This window comes from Nyctibius grandis, chromosome 8 (genome assembly GCF_013368605.1).
Source record: "Nyctibius grandis isolate bNycGra1 chromosome 8, bNycGra1.pri, whole genome shotgun sequence".
In the NCBI taxonomy this organism is placed as follows: Eukaryota; Metazoa; Chordata; class Aves; order Nyctibiiformes; family Nyctibiidae; genus Nyctibius; species Nyctibius grandis.
Genome location: NC_090665.1, coordinates 21,779,898 through 21,795,155, shown reverse-complemented (window position 1 = coordinate 21,795,155; position 15,258 = coordinate 21,779,898). Strand labels below are relative to the sequence as shown.

The 15,258-nt window shown below is 37.8% G+C and overlaps 1 protein-coding gene across 1 annotated transcript in view; it reads left to right on the top strand.

Annotated features, from left to right (window-relative positions):
• Positions 1-14,474, top strand: part of CLSTN2 (calsyntenin 2) — a 210,966-nt gene extending 196,492 nt beyond the window's left edge. The window contains exons 9-16 of the mRNA XM_068406259.1: positions 888-1,054; positions 4,572-4,720; positions 6,195-6,418; positions 9,186-9,356; positions 9,978-10,123; positions 11,578-11,695; positions 13,345-13,529; positions 14,182-14,474. Of these exons, the coding sequence (XP_068262360.1) occupies positions 888-1,054; positions 4,572-4,720; positions 6,195-6,418; positions 9,186-9,356; positions 9,978-10,123; positions 11,578-11,695; positions 13,345-13,529; positions 14,182-14,397 (1,376 nt within the window). The 3' untranslated portion in view covers positions 14,398-14,474. The remainder of the gene's footprint in view (positions 1-887; positions 1,055-4,571; positions 4,721-6,194; positions 6,419-9,185; positions 9,357-9,977; positions 10,124-11,577; positions 11,696-13,344; positions 13,530-14,181) is intronic.
• Positions 14,475-15,258: the final 784 nt, after the last annotated feature.

Here is a 15,258-nt window from a genome sequence, read left to right as displayed (position 1 = left end):
TTCACGTGCACTGATACCGCTAACGCTTGCGGGAAAGACAAGCTCTGAAAATTCTCCTAGAGGAGGATAAGTAAATCACTAAATATCCCAAGAGTAATTTAGATGCTGTGATCACTGGTGCAGGCAGTATGTAATCACATTTTATTGACAACTCCTAAAGATCAGCCTTCCTTTGAAGCTGCCTGGAGTGAAACTGAATAGAGCGTAGCTAGAGGGCCAAATGCAGCATACAGCGAGGAGACCTGATCTGGCACCAAATGAGCTGCTTTGGGTAAGGGAAGCACCATGAGCCTTTTAGCGTAGTGCTGTGCGTTGGCCTGCATTCGCTGCTGTGAATTTACACCATATCCTTAGAGACAACTGTTTGTAGAGAGTGTGGCAGTTTGCTTATGCAGAGCCATGACTCTTAGCACATCTAAGAACTTCAAATAGTATGGTTTTTGGAGGAGAAGGCAAAGGCTGTGTAAGTGATCTTGTAATAGAAAACTTGCAAATACAGTTTCTTTATAAATAAATGTTGGACCTTAAACATTTTTTTAAATTTCTGTTTGGTCACTTCAATAATCTCATCAATTCATTTTTAAAAATGCTATGCTTCCTTGGACACAGGTTTGGGAAGCCATGTTTCATCTCAGAGTATTTTATCACAGCTTTACAAACACCTGAATACAATACTGGAAAATTACTGACAAGAATCTTAATGACAGGCTGCTACTAGGTACCATCCAACAACTCACAAAGCAATTCCACTTCTCACAATAAATGGGATCTCAAATATACTTGGCTAAAATGGATATAAATTCTTTGAATGTGTTAAAACATAAAGTGAATTATTAGATGTGTGGCTTGTGTATTAGTATAACGATTTTATATTCTCTTTCTTGCAGGAGGTGAAGTCACCAAGCCCAGATTTGCTCAGTATTTCCATGGCAGCCTGGCCAGTCTTACTATTCGTCCAGGCAAAATTGAGAGTCAGAAAGTGATTTCCTGTTTGCAAGCCTGCAAGGAAGGTTTGGATATTAATTCTCTTGAGAGCCTTGGCCGAGGAATAAAGGTGAGGGATGAACTGACATCATCTTTGATAAAAATTTAGAGCTGATTTATGAAGTGGAGAGCCCAAGGTAGAGTACACACAATACAAATGTACTCCCAGAAGCAATGTAATTTCCCATAAAGTCATGCAAAGAAAAAGCGGAACAGTAGAAGAGCTGTGACACTGCAAAGAAAAATGTTTCCATTATTGCAAAGCTAGATGCTCAGAAAGTAAGGCGCTGCTGATATTTCAGAGTCCATAAGAATTGCTGGGTTGTGTTCTCATGCTTATTTTGGTAGTTTTACAGAAATAGACATGATTCCAAAGACTTATTGTTATCTCAAGTAGCTTTAAAGCAATGGAAAACATAAGTGGAATATCTTTCATCTAGAGGCAACTCTGAAAGAAGTCCCAATGCAATGGTATTGAAAAATTGAAAATGTGTTTCAAGAGGAAAACATTATGGGACACGAAAATTGGACAATAAAAAAATCTGAAGTCAAGAAATTAAAATTTTACATTTGCATGTAAATCATTATCCATCTTCATTATGCGCATGACTATCTTTAATGATATTGTAGCACTTTTTCTAAGATTGGAGAACAACAGACGGAGGGAAATCGTGTTTCAACTGACAGAGTGGCCAGATTGCTTTGCATTCATTAAGACAAATTCTGTTCTTTTGGATACATGTGTAGGATCTTGACTACAACTTCTACAATGCTTACATGAGATGCACTATCAGTTTCCCCTTACTGATACCATTATTAGATAAAAGATGTTCTTCTGCCTAATGTGTAATACACTAGTAAGCTATTTCCTAGTACATGAATCACAATACCATCTTACAAAGGGCCTGAGCTTCAAATTCAAGCTGGGAAGATACTTTGGCTGCAGACTATGCATGCTGTGAAACAGCACGGGTGGTTTTTAGTGCATTGTTTTTCAGTGGGGAGGAGGATGGTGCTGTAGCACTCGATCTAGAGCATGCAGTGGAAGTGCAATGTACCACGTACCACATTTTATTACCTAAACCGTTTCATTGTACAAGATAAGAGACTGACCTGAAATACACTCAAATGTCTGTCTAGATGACAAATTGCAGTACTGTAATATAACTGATACATTTTCTGAAAACAAAGGTAAAGATGAAAATTGAAAGTGCAAAGTTAAGGAGGAATTTTGCTAGCTCTAGCTTTTACATATGAGCGAAACACCCCAAAGAATTTTTTTTTCTTCACCCTACTAAGGACATCATTAAGAATTTCATATTGTTGCTTCTCCTAGCAAAATGACACACTTATGAGTAAAAGCTATTTTTAAAAGACAGTGTATACAAAGAGCAGGTAGGGTTTTCTGGAACACAAATGTATATGCCGACCAGTAAGTTCTTTGCTGGGATTTTACATTAATTAAAGTGTACACTTGGGCCATAGTGCTTAAAAGCATAGTAATTCCTTCCCTATTGTCACACTCTGAAACTTGACGATATTTGAGTAGTCTTGTTTCATGGGTTTGGAAAAAATCCCTGTTATACCACCCACTGGTGCTCCAGCGTGGGTGATTGGCTTCCTTCCTGTACTAGCAGTGCAGTGGGGAAAATGAAGATGAGGGGTTGTTTTCTGCCTTTTCTTTCTTTCATCAAACTTCAAAACATTTTCATTTTCCAAAATACAGATGAGACATAGTGGTTTTTTTTAAATTACTGTTTTCATTTTTACTTCCTCAACAAGCTCAACAGTCAATGCAACAGCAGGAGGCAAAAATGAAAGGAGCAGTCAGAGATAGATTGGGGTAGGGTTTCTTATAGGGACTGACAGAAAGAAGCTCTAATGAAAGTGCAACAGTTGGCATCTGACCTTGAACAGAAGATTAATAAAGAGAAAGGGTTACTGGTGTCAAAAATAAACATACCTGATCTCAGACAAGCATGTGTGACAATTGCACAGATGATAGGTTCTGTGTGGCTATTTACATGGCGCTTAGCAGATTTGATGTTGGCAAACTGATGTTGGAAGGTGGTTCTGCTGGGCACTTCGGACTCATGAAGCTTCACCCTTTAGCCACCTAAGAAAGAACAATACAGCTGTAATACAGTTTCTGACACAGTAGTGTTGGACTTCTTTTGTCTGCAGCCTAATTTTCAGATATCTGTAGCAGCTCTCAGAAGCACTGTCTAAACTGTCGCTATTTTTAGCCTTTTTTAATGAGAAAGACAAAAATGGCTCAGACTAGGGCTTTCTCCAGTCCCTTTGGCAGCATTCCAGCTGTTCTGGCAGCTGAGCTATTAAGTTAACTAGCTAGCTAGAGTCTCCTTTTGCTAATTTTATTCTCTGCCACTGCTAGCTTACAGAAAGGAAAAAGAAATGTATGCAGGCTGTGACTCATGTTAGTTCTCCTCTTTGTTAAAAAATACCCTTCAGTGTCTTATGACCTTCCTGCACAAGCTTTAAACCCAGTCCTCTGTGTTCTGTTCAACAGAGAACACCGTGCTTCATTCTGTTCTTCACAGTCTATTTGCTCTTTTGCTTTTTAACCTTTCTCATTGTAAGGAAGGGTAGAGACAACCATTGTCTGTGTGTAATAGAACATGCTCATATAATCGATATCCAGCTTTGGGAAGGGACTGCATGTGAGAGAAGGGTGCCTTTCTTTGTGTTCTGTGCTGACCACAGGAGGGTACAAAATCAAGGGGGTTAATGTGGTTTTCTCTGCAATGCAAATGGTTTGCTGAACCAATTAACAGACAAAAAATGGAAGCAGGATGAATTATGATTAAGATAAAATCAATCATTTGCTATGCGAATATAGTAGCAAAGTTTCTTGATCAGCAAGACTTTTGTGTTCAATGCAGTGGACTAGAGACAGATCAGGGCTACAAGAATAGCTGTTGACTTTGCAAGGTTTGTTGGCTCAAACGAGCAGCTGGATTTGTGCAAGTAGCAGCTCCATCTTAAATCATGACACCCTTATACATCATAAGACAGAGAAAGGAGAATCCCCTTTATTTTGTCTGACATTAATGAAGATGTAGGAGGCAAATGTTATAATTGTTTTGTTCATTCATGTTGAAATATATCTCAGAAAGATAGCCCAGGGTAAAATCAAACAGAAAGCAGGAAAAATATGCTTCTGCATGCTACTCTGGTTTAAGCTAATATTTTTATATGGGGGATGTGTTTAACCTAAAAAAATTGCATAGTAATAATAATGATGACAGTAAGTTAAAGTTTTGAACCCTACAGCTGCAGAAATAGTATCAGCAAAGTTGATAAGGCTGGGCAAAGTACAGCAAATCAGGATTACTACTTTACTCTAAAATTAATTATAACAGTAGTCAATCAGATATGAAATAGATGACTGATACAAGTACATGTTTTAGGGAACAATGTGGATTCAGCCGACAATAGCAACTAAGAATTTTTTTTTCTTAAATCATTAGATGTTAAACTTACATCTGTGTAACATTCCTTAAAAATGTCTTATTTTGTACTCTGTACCTGATACCTTAAATACTAATTATATGCATTTCCCCTAGTATCACTTCAACCCTTCCCAGTCAGTCCTTGTCATGGAAGGAGATGACATTGAGAATATAAATCAAGCTCTCCGAAAGGTCTCATACATCAACTCTAGACAGTTTCCTACTGCAGGCGTACGACATCTCAAAGTCTCATCTAAAGTCCAGTAAGTTATACTTCAGCTGAACTGATTAGATTAGGAATATTTTTAATGAATTACTTTTTTATTTGGACATGTAAAAAGAAGAATTTTGGCTAAATTACATTGCTAAATCATACTTTTATGTTATTGAGCATAAAATATGAATTTCATTTACTTTTATACTGATTTATATTGTGGTTTTGTTTTGGTATTGTCCTTTCAAGAAACTTTTCTTGTTAATGTAATTTACTTGCATTCTGTTTATAGTTTGGAGCATATGGTCTGGACCAAACAGTACTTACATTTATTGCATTGTTATTTTACTGTTCATTTTAAAAAGTTATAGTTTCTTCTGAGGTAGCTAGAGCCATGACTTTTTAAGGCAGGCCTATTACATCTAACAGACAACACATCTGCAAGGACAGTATTTGTAGCTATGCTTGAAGTAGTCTTTGCCTCTCTGTATCCTTATACGGCTGTCATCATTGAAGTACTGGTGTTGGGTGTTAAACAGAAATCCATGCCTTTCCATTTTCACACAACAATAGTGACAGAACCTGCACAATAATGTTTACAGTTGTACATAATCAAAGAGCCGTCTGCCGCTCCTGAGCTCCCCTGGGGTATGCCTCTGTTACAGCAAGCTGTGCAGTGCAGTGAAAACAGATCTTTAGAGTGAAAATAAACATCAGTTCCACAAACTCAACTCTACTGGGTGTGCAGTTCTTACTAAGCACTAGGTTTAGTCTAGTGCTGTGGGCTGACCACACTAAGTGTTTGGAGAGCATCTTCTGATGTAGTTTCACTGGAAGCAGTCCAGTTTGCACACTCTAAGGCTGGCCCAAGCCTTGTGCCAAGATGAAGTAAGGGTGAGTTTGTCAGGAGATTCACTTCCAAAGCACAGTGCTGATTCAGATGAAAATGCTAATATAGGCCCCTATGGTCCCCAGTAAATACTGGGCAGTGGCAGAATGAGTTCATGATGGATCCAATTTACATGGATAATTAGGCCCTTTTATTCACACATGACAAGATAACCATATTCTATTCTTTAGATATTACTTTGAATATTTAATTTTAGGTTTACTAAAGTTAGTTGTTATCATCTAATTATTTTTTTTAACAATTCACTACTTTGTTAAATGTCAGTTAAATATCAAAATATTATTCTCATAGTCACTCATTATTCTCAAGGTCACTACCTTACTAAAGACTGAGCTTGTCATGAATCTGTTTGCTAAGCTGTCCCTACGTAATTTCAGTAGCTGTGAATGTGGGAGGGTATGAGAGGAACAGAGCCGTTACTGTCACTGCTGGCCTATGTGCATGGTGGTACAGGTGCACGTCCTTAGGTGTGGCAATTTCAAAGTATGGAATAGATTGATCTGAGACAATACAAAAGGATGAGAGCCATCACGTGGGTTTTGGACAGTGCAAGTGCCACACACTTCTAATGTGCAATGTGTTACATGCAGTTAATGAATAATATATTTTTCAGATGTTTTGGTGAAGATGTCTGCATTAGTATCCCAGATATAGATGCGTATGTAATGGTGTTTCAGGCCAATGAGCCCAAGATTACAATAAGTGGGATGGACCACTTTGCTAGACCAGCTGCACAATATGAAAGTGAGAGAGGTGTTATTTTGTTACCTGACATCAGGATTGTCAGCACAGTCACTAAAATGGAGCATCCAGTGGACTTAAAAGAACATGACAGAGGTTTGTGGATTTCTTTTAAATATTATTACTCACTCTGTAACATGACTCCTCACATTTTTTAAAGGGTAGTGCAAACAAGTAACACAAAGGAAGTCACTTCACCCAGTTTAGTTTAGGCAATGTTAGGCAGCAGTAATGCTGTACTGAAGACATTCAATTAAACGCATTGAAAAATGTGTTAAATAGAGATAGATCAGTATGTGCTTCCAAAAAGAGCAGCTTTTCCATTTAGTGTCTTGCCTACTTCAGAATAATTCCTTTCCACTCTTCTTTACATATTCCATTGAATAACATATTTTCATTATAATCTCTCTACTTGTAACAGAATTTTGTTAATCGTACTGATAAAGTGGAAAACAGTAATTGACTAATAGTTGGAGTTTTAGTCTGTTCTTATGTTTCCAGCTGTGCTACTGACATACGGGTGCTACTTCAGAAAGTAATCTCGTGCCTCAGTTTCCCACCTATATAATGTAAATATAATAATTGGCAAAGATTTCTTTCAATGATGACAGTTTATTTTAATGCTGAGCAATGTGCATATTATTATTTGACATTAGGTGAATGTTAAAATAGAAATAAGTTTTAAAATAATTGTCTATAAAGGAATCTTCCTTTTGAATGTTTGTGTGCAAGGTAAATGAAAAGCCTAGTAATCTGAGGAATCATTCTAAACAATATTTGCTGAACTAGAACAAGCAGCAACTAGATGTACATCTCTTGAAAAGATAAAATTGCTAACGATGTGCAAGGGTAGGGGCATGGATTCCCTGAAGCCATGCTCTGTAATAATGCTGCTTATACTTGCCTGAAACTGCATCTGTCCTCTGAAGGCTAGAAAGTGTATCATTTCGTAATATCAACTGCATACAGCTGCAGTATGTAAAAAAAAAAAAAAAGAATTCTTGCACAGAAAAGAGTGATCATTATCTGTCACTTAAGACACAGTGTACATATGTATGACGCTTCATGTCCCTAAATGTTATGACATCTTCAAAACTGTTCAGTGATTTAGGGACTACTGCCCTTCAGTTTCGTTCATAAATTTAATCTATCCCAATTTTTCCCAATACAATTATTGACATAATTACCGTTGTAGCACCTTGTAACCTAACAAGCCTGAGTCTCACCTTGAAAAGGAACATAGCAGCATTTCTTAAACTACTGTATAATTCCTTGAAAGTCAGGCACCTCCTAATGTGCCATCTCTTGTTTATTTCCACTAAGAGTGGTTAAAATGGATAGATAATAATTTGCTTTGGGAATAATTGTGTTTTGCAAAAGATTGTTGAATTCTAAGTCTCAATTCCTGCATTATAAGCTTGTATCATTATTTCTCTCAGCCCAGATACTAACTGAGAAAGGCGAAGACAGCCATAAATCTTGACCTATATCTACCTCTAGCTATTTTTCCACTTATTGGTAATTCACATAACCTGATCATCATGAATGTAGCAGAGCTGCACATGGCAAGTCTGAGAAGTCTGATTTAGTCACTGTGTATTCCCCAGTCACAGGACCAGTTAGGTCTGTCTCTCACCAAAAGCGGATCGGGCAGTCGGCACAGGCAGCAGCATGACGATGGCTCTGAGGCCTTATTTACCTGCAGTGGGCCCCTAGAATACCAATATGTTGCTGCTTGTCCTGCCTCAGTAGAGAAATTAGTGGGACTCCAACAATAGCTAAAATTGCTGCCCCTGCCTCTGCTGTTTGCCCACTGACAGCCAGAGTAGCAAAGCTGACCAGTTCAGGCTTTTCCCTCGCCCAGCAGCCCAGCTCTTGCCTGTCTCTCATAGCTTCCTATGAAATAATCCAACTCATCAGGCTCAGCAATATTCAGATTTGCCTGTCCTGCAAATTTGAGTTGGGTCTGCCTTTTTGGATAAGTTAGAGCTGTACCTAGAGTTCAGATACCTAAATTCACTGTATCAGGAGTAGGGCATAAGAGACTTCTGTCTGTGCCTTCCTTCCCCATACACCCTCTAAATGAAATTCAGAAAATGACCACTAAGTTCCAAGATTGCAGTCTCTGTGTGTACGGTACCCTCAGGGAGCTGGTTAAGCAGTCTTGCCAGACACTCTGTGCTAAGTTGACCAGAGAATTAAAATATTAAATTGATATGCTACTCTTTTCCCAGTGACAGAATTATTTTTTTTAATCGTATGTCCTGAAGGATAGTCAGTTTAGAACTCAATTTCTCCAAGTCACACAACACAGGATCTTGCCATTTATGATAATACCATGTTCTTGGGTAGGTGGCCATGTTCTTTGTAATCCAAATTCTTTATGAACCATAGAGTAACTGAGAGAATCATCCAAGCATATATGTATTTGACGTGTGTTTTTCCAGTTCAGTTTTCCCTGAGAAAAGAATGAATGTGTGATACCAACCTGGTATCAATACAGTATTGAGAAACAGAATTGTTTACATGAATTTATTTCCAGGTTCAAATTTCAGTTTTCTACTTCCAGTAGTGTTCTTGAATGACTTTTGTTATAGAATGACTTTTGTTATAGAGTAATATGTTTTCTATCTCACTAGGTATTTGTAAGCCTTCATCATCATAGCACCTGAACAGGCAAAGCACTTCTCTCGATTTGCTTCAAGTATGCTGTATTTAATATTAGCAAAAAAAAACAATTCAACCGTCTTTGCAAAAATTGAAAGCCCTGATGCAAAGGATATAAAATGATTGAACTGTTCTGTGATCATTTATCTCAGTTTCTTTCTTCTTTTTTTTTCATGGTATATCCATGTGCTCACAGCCAGTAAGCCAGTGGTATTAGAGGAAATGCTCCACAACTTGGATTTCTGTGATATTTTGGTCATTGGTGCAGAACTAGATCCTGAACAAGAGTGTTTAGAACTAGATCATGTGGAGCTTCAAGGAAAACATCTAGATGCCACAAATTCCACAGCAGGATATTCAATCTATGGTATGTTCATGGACTTTGCTTTCCCTTATTTCTTCCCACCAACAATTACATTATTGGAATGAGAGGACTAATTTGAAATAAATTAGACAGAAATCGGTGATGTACTAGCCATAAAATACTCCAGGAGAGACTGTCTCAAAAAGCATAGTCAGTTCTTGATCTCTGGGTGTGCTGTGTCTATCCTTTGGACTACAGCACAGCTTTGTCTTGATCTCAGCACCCCTTCCCAAATAAGGAAAAACAGCAACACTACTTTCTTTAAATGTGTGCGTTCTTGTGGACCACCACAGCAGAATGTGGGAGTGAGGGGATTCCTCAGTGCTCCTGCACAGTGCTGGTAACTCATTGGCCATTTTTTTCGATTACTAAATAATTTATTCTAAATCTTTGCTGTTGTATTTGTTTCTCTCCATTATGGACCTACATTCATTTCCAAAAACCATTCTCACATAATTTAGTATTAACCAGAGTCTCTATCAGGGAATATTTGATGCACTGCTATTTTCAGATCATTCTGCCAAATTTTGTATTTTCTGTGAACATTTGATTTCTCCTGTACTGCACAGAGCATTTATTACATAGCATCTCCGTGAGATTACTACTGCTCTACCACCATTTCAGGTGTGGACAGCATGCACAGCTATGAACAGGTTCTTCGGCAGATTCGATATCGTAACTGGTACACCTCTGCCACCTTTGACAGGAAGTTCAGAGTCAAGTGCTCAGAGCTAAATGGACGTTACACTAGCAATGAATTTAACTTGGAGGTAAGCAATCATTTAGTCAAGTTTTCTTTTCCGGCACTGAGGCTGAGCACTAGCCTTATCTTCAGCGACATCGAGTTTTCTTTAAAATATGTAAAATGATTGACATGTTCCAGTAACTATAATCAAATAGAGGAAAAATTCTAAGTTCCATTCAAATAGGAAGTTGACTTCTCCTGTGGGCATTGCTCAATGTGGGTCTCTATTCTGCTGCATGTGTAAGGAGATGACACTTCTTTTGAACTCCACTAACACAGAGAATTACTCGTGTTCAAACAGAATGGAGGCTAAGGTCATCATCATCATTGTTTTTCCATGACATAAAATCTCCTACAGGTCTTTTTGAAGATTTATACACCTGCTCAAAAGTAAATCATTACAGCCTCATTATTTTACTTAGATTAGTTATTTTTTTAACTTAACCTGACATACTTTTCTTTCCTACAGCATTTACCTTTTCAGTTTTTCCAAGTACTACCCCCTTACAATAAGTTTTATAATTTGTTCTTCATCAGATGGAGATCATGCCTGGTAATTTACATGATTTCAGATTTCTTTGAGGAGGCAAGTCAGTGTACGGGCAAGGAACACACAGGACAGACTTCATCTTGTCATATTTTCTTGGACCCACTATCCAGACATGGTCAGTTACCACAGGAATATTTAGATAGCTCTCTTGAGCTTATGTGTGCTGGTATGAAGTACAGTTCAGCACAGTGGCTCAGGGACTGAGAATTACTGCTGATGCAGCTCAGCAGGAATCATGGACCTATTCTGAAGAACTAACTTATCCAGCCTAGAACCCAGGTACCAAGTAACTACAGGAAAGGGCGGGATCTTCTTAGCAATAGGCTCAAAACTTAATAATTGGTTCTGAAATTTTTTACATGTTTACATTGTGTTGAAAATTCTTTTCACCTTAGCATTCTGCAGCCCTGACAATGACTTCAAGGATTTTGCTTATAACATTACTGTCAGTAGGACAGAGAACTGATATGGTATCTTCAAAGTCACTCTGAAAGTAGGGAAACCTCTTTTAATTCTCTTTTAGTGTTTTGGTTTTAAACTCAATGAGTTTGATACATTCTCTGTCAGTGTTCAGAGTGACAAATCTCCCACTAACTTTCAGGGAACACCTAAAAGCTGATTAGTATAGAGAAAAAAAAAAAAAAAGTCACTACTTATCCAGACAAGTAAATCAAAAAAATCCTTCTCTGTGCCACTTCATAGCCTGCAGCTAGAAATGTTCGAATGCAATTTTGATGCTAGAAATGAGAAATATAAATAACCTGTGTACTTTTCAATGGCATAAAAAAGTGAATTTGGCCTTTAAGATCTGTATAATACTGTTCCTATCTGCTGATGAACTTCATAGTTCAATGTAATGTATGGAGCCAGCAGGCTTGGAATCTAGAGCACTTTTTAGTGTTTGATCTCTTATTTTTCTTTCATGCCAGGTTAATATTCTACACAGCTCCAACTTCATGGACCATGTAAATCATATGATAGTACAACCACAATTTCTCCAATCTGTCCACCACCCAGAGGAAAGCATAAGTGCTGTTCACAATTCAGGTATGTGATGACTTTACAGAGACTTCTTATAATGATTCTGGTATATCGATATTTCCCTTTGTGATTCAGCCTCAAACAATTCAGGTCAACAAATAAAGCCCTGAAGTCCATAGTTACAGCTTGTGAAAGCTCAGGAGGTCATTGCATGCGTATGAAAGAAGGTAACATTGAATTCTCTTCTTTCTTTCCGAGGAGGTACTTTGTAATGAAAAACTGGTATTCTTTCTTAAAGTCTTCACTAAAGGTTATGTACTCTGACCCACACAGTTGAGAAAATGTCTTGTTTCTTGTATTAGATGATATGAAGGATAATATTTATGCTCATATTGTCTTTGTACATCTGTATTTCTATGGCATCTTAATTTCTGCCCATCCCTTTCTAAGGAAAAAGAAGAAATGTTTGTATTATTTTTTAAACATATAATTGCTGCAGTGCTTCTGTTAGCTGCTGTCCAGGCCTCAGTCTGGAGCTCTCTGGATAGAAGATAGGTCCACCTAGCCAGGTGCAGGGGACATTAGTATATATTAAATACAGAATTTAAATTGAATGTCTAGACTATATGAGTTAAAATATGTACCCAAATCTGAAGACTTTTCAATGAAGTTAAACCCAGGGCAAAGATATCATCTGTTTAAATGCTGGATTCTGAAATCCTTTTAGCTGAACGATACATATGTAAAGAAGTAAAGCTGATGTAATGTGTAGGTAGTTCCAAGTAGTTATATACAGTTATGCTTAGAAAATTACTGTATTTTGCTGTACATTTGTACAGACATTTTACTAAAATGAAACTGAATTTTTACAAAATGAACTATTACAAACTAGTTTGTTCTTCTTTACTTTGCTATGGTTCTGATTTCAGAGTTCCATCCTTACAGGCAGGGCAAGGCAATGAAATGGGGTATAGAACTACTATAGCTCCTAGAACTGCAGTACCTAGGTAGCAAAGGTACATAGAAAGTGGCAGCACTTCTCCACTAACCTAATTGTGGAGCTGATAATATAAGAGTAGTTCAGAGTGATTTCTTCCTGTGACTAGGTGGAGGCAGAGGCTTCTCAGAGTGCAACAGAACAGTGAGGAAAAATGTCTTGAATCCTCAAGAGTCTCACAGGAAGGTTGTAACACAGGCAAATAGAGTTGTCAATATGTTATTTTATTTCCTGGAGATTGAGATTTAAATCACAGTACAAATGTTTGAAACCTTTGAAAAGCAGCTTTGAGATATACTTTTTCTCACAAGTGAGGTTAACGCCTCAGCTGTAATCAGAAGGAGGCAAGATGCAGGTAAGATAACTGAACCTTATTGCAAAAAGACTTGTTCTAAAACTAAGTGGTTCTGCACTGATTGACTACTTGTCTTCTGTAATAAAATGCCTTAAAGAACAAATATTAGGCATACTCACTTTTTAGTTATGATTTATGGTGCTTCTTATAAGATATCTCTAAACACCATTCATGTATGCTCTGGCTTAGTAGGTAGGCAGTTGTCAACACTTTCTGTAGTCCCAGGCACGTGGCAGATGGCTATGCTATTCTCTATCCAAAGGAAGAGGTGCTGAGGGGAAAAAATAGACAATATATTTACTGTTTTGTAAGCAATTTGTTCCACGAATATAAGTCCATTCCCTTTTGAACCTTTTGTTCCAGTTGTTCCAAGTGTGGCTACTGTTGTTATCATAATCTGTGTGAGCATACTCATTTTCATCATAACCTTGGGGGTCTATCGAATTCGGACAGCTCATCGGCACAGCTCTGCAGACAGTGAAGGAAGTAAAGAAAATGAAATGGATTGGGATGATTCTGCTCTGACTATTACCATCAACCCCATGGAGGTACATAACTGAGGCATAGCATTGTATCGTGATACTACCAGGAGTTACTGTCCGGGCTGGTAGCTTACTCAGCAGTGAGTTTAAAGCCTCTTTCAGAGTACACTTGTTTATGCTTGGCAGAACAGTTGTATGTATGAACACTCAGGACCCCATCTCAGTTTTCAGCTCCACACACCATGATAATATATAATTGAGCACTTAATATTTGTTGTCATATATAACTACTAAATAGGATGGTGAAGAATTCTTGGGTAGAACACCACTTCTTCTTCATCCATATTTGCATCCTAGGTACCCAAGATGATATAGTTACTTTGTTTTTAACTTTTTAATGTAAGCACTAATAAAATAAAAGGAGGGGAAGTGATCAGCTGTTTAAAGAAACTGACATTGAAGGGTTAAATTTTGGTAGCTTGACTAACAAAGATATTGCTTATTGACATTCCATTCTTGTTACAGTAGTTTTTGAATGTTTGCTACTGAATTCTATCGTATTTGATGCCTAATAGACACATAATGATGGAAAGCAGATTTTCTCAGCATGTTAGCATTTCTAAACGTGGAATAAATGCCTACATTCTCACAGCCACTGGCTAGGAAGAAGACACTTTTTTTCTACTGTCTCTCTTTCATTTCTTTAAATGTACTGTAGAAATATGAAAAGCCTCACCAAACAGAAGAGGAGAGTGAGGAAGAAGACATAGAAGATGAAGAGGAAGACACAACCAGTGCTGAATCAGATGAAAGTGAAGAGGAGGAGGAGGAGGAGGAGGAGGAGGAAGAGGAAGTGATTGTCCAAAAGGGAGACAAACAGAATGCCACCAGGCAAGAGCAGTTGGAGTGGGATGATTCAACACTCCCGTACTAACAGCCCTCCAGCCACATGGCTCTTTTGTAACAACCAATACAATGTTTTTTGCAGTCTATGAATTCATTGACAGGATTTGAACTTCTGCTTGCGTATAACTGTTTTGCCTAAAATGATCTTGTTGTAGTAATTGATAATGATAGAACTGACCCTTTTCTTACAAAGCCCAGAGCAAATATGGTACAAACATACTGGCATCACCAGTAAAAAGGTAATCTAGAACTGGACCTGTTAGCAAGCGTAGTTCTCAATTTCCTGTTTCTATACTGCAGATATGCGACAAAAGTCCTGTCACTCAGTCCATACAGTTTTTTGCCTTTGCTATTTTTTCATACAGGAGAGATTTCAGCTTGTTAAGAAGAATTACTTGTGTGGGTCCAAATAACAGTTGCCATTTGATTTCACACTCTTATAAGTATAAAATATAATCCACCCTCAAATTGGGGCGGAGTGTTAGTGCTACAGGTGACAGAGACTGAATTCCATTTGTCATCTCGTCCTGCCTTCATGGATGTTAACTGTCTACAAGGGAATATCTAGGACTTGACCCGGGATGCATGTGTGCCTGTGTAGAAGTTGACAGTGTATTTTTCAGGCATGCTATCAGAACCGTCAAGACAGGGATTTTATCCAACCCACCCACAGAAACTTAAGAGAGTTTAAAAAAACAGCAACAAGGCTGCTGAAGGTTACAAAAAAAAAAATCATTCTGTGTCCACAGATTGAGTAATAAGATCTTATGCAAACTGTAAATTCTAATGGGATTGATTTACTGAAAACCTGTAGAGCTGCTCATTAGTAATGGATTGAGCAATTTGCAGCAAATCGATGCTTTAAACCATCTGTCTTGTAAAATCATTA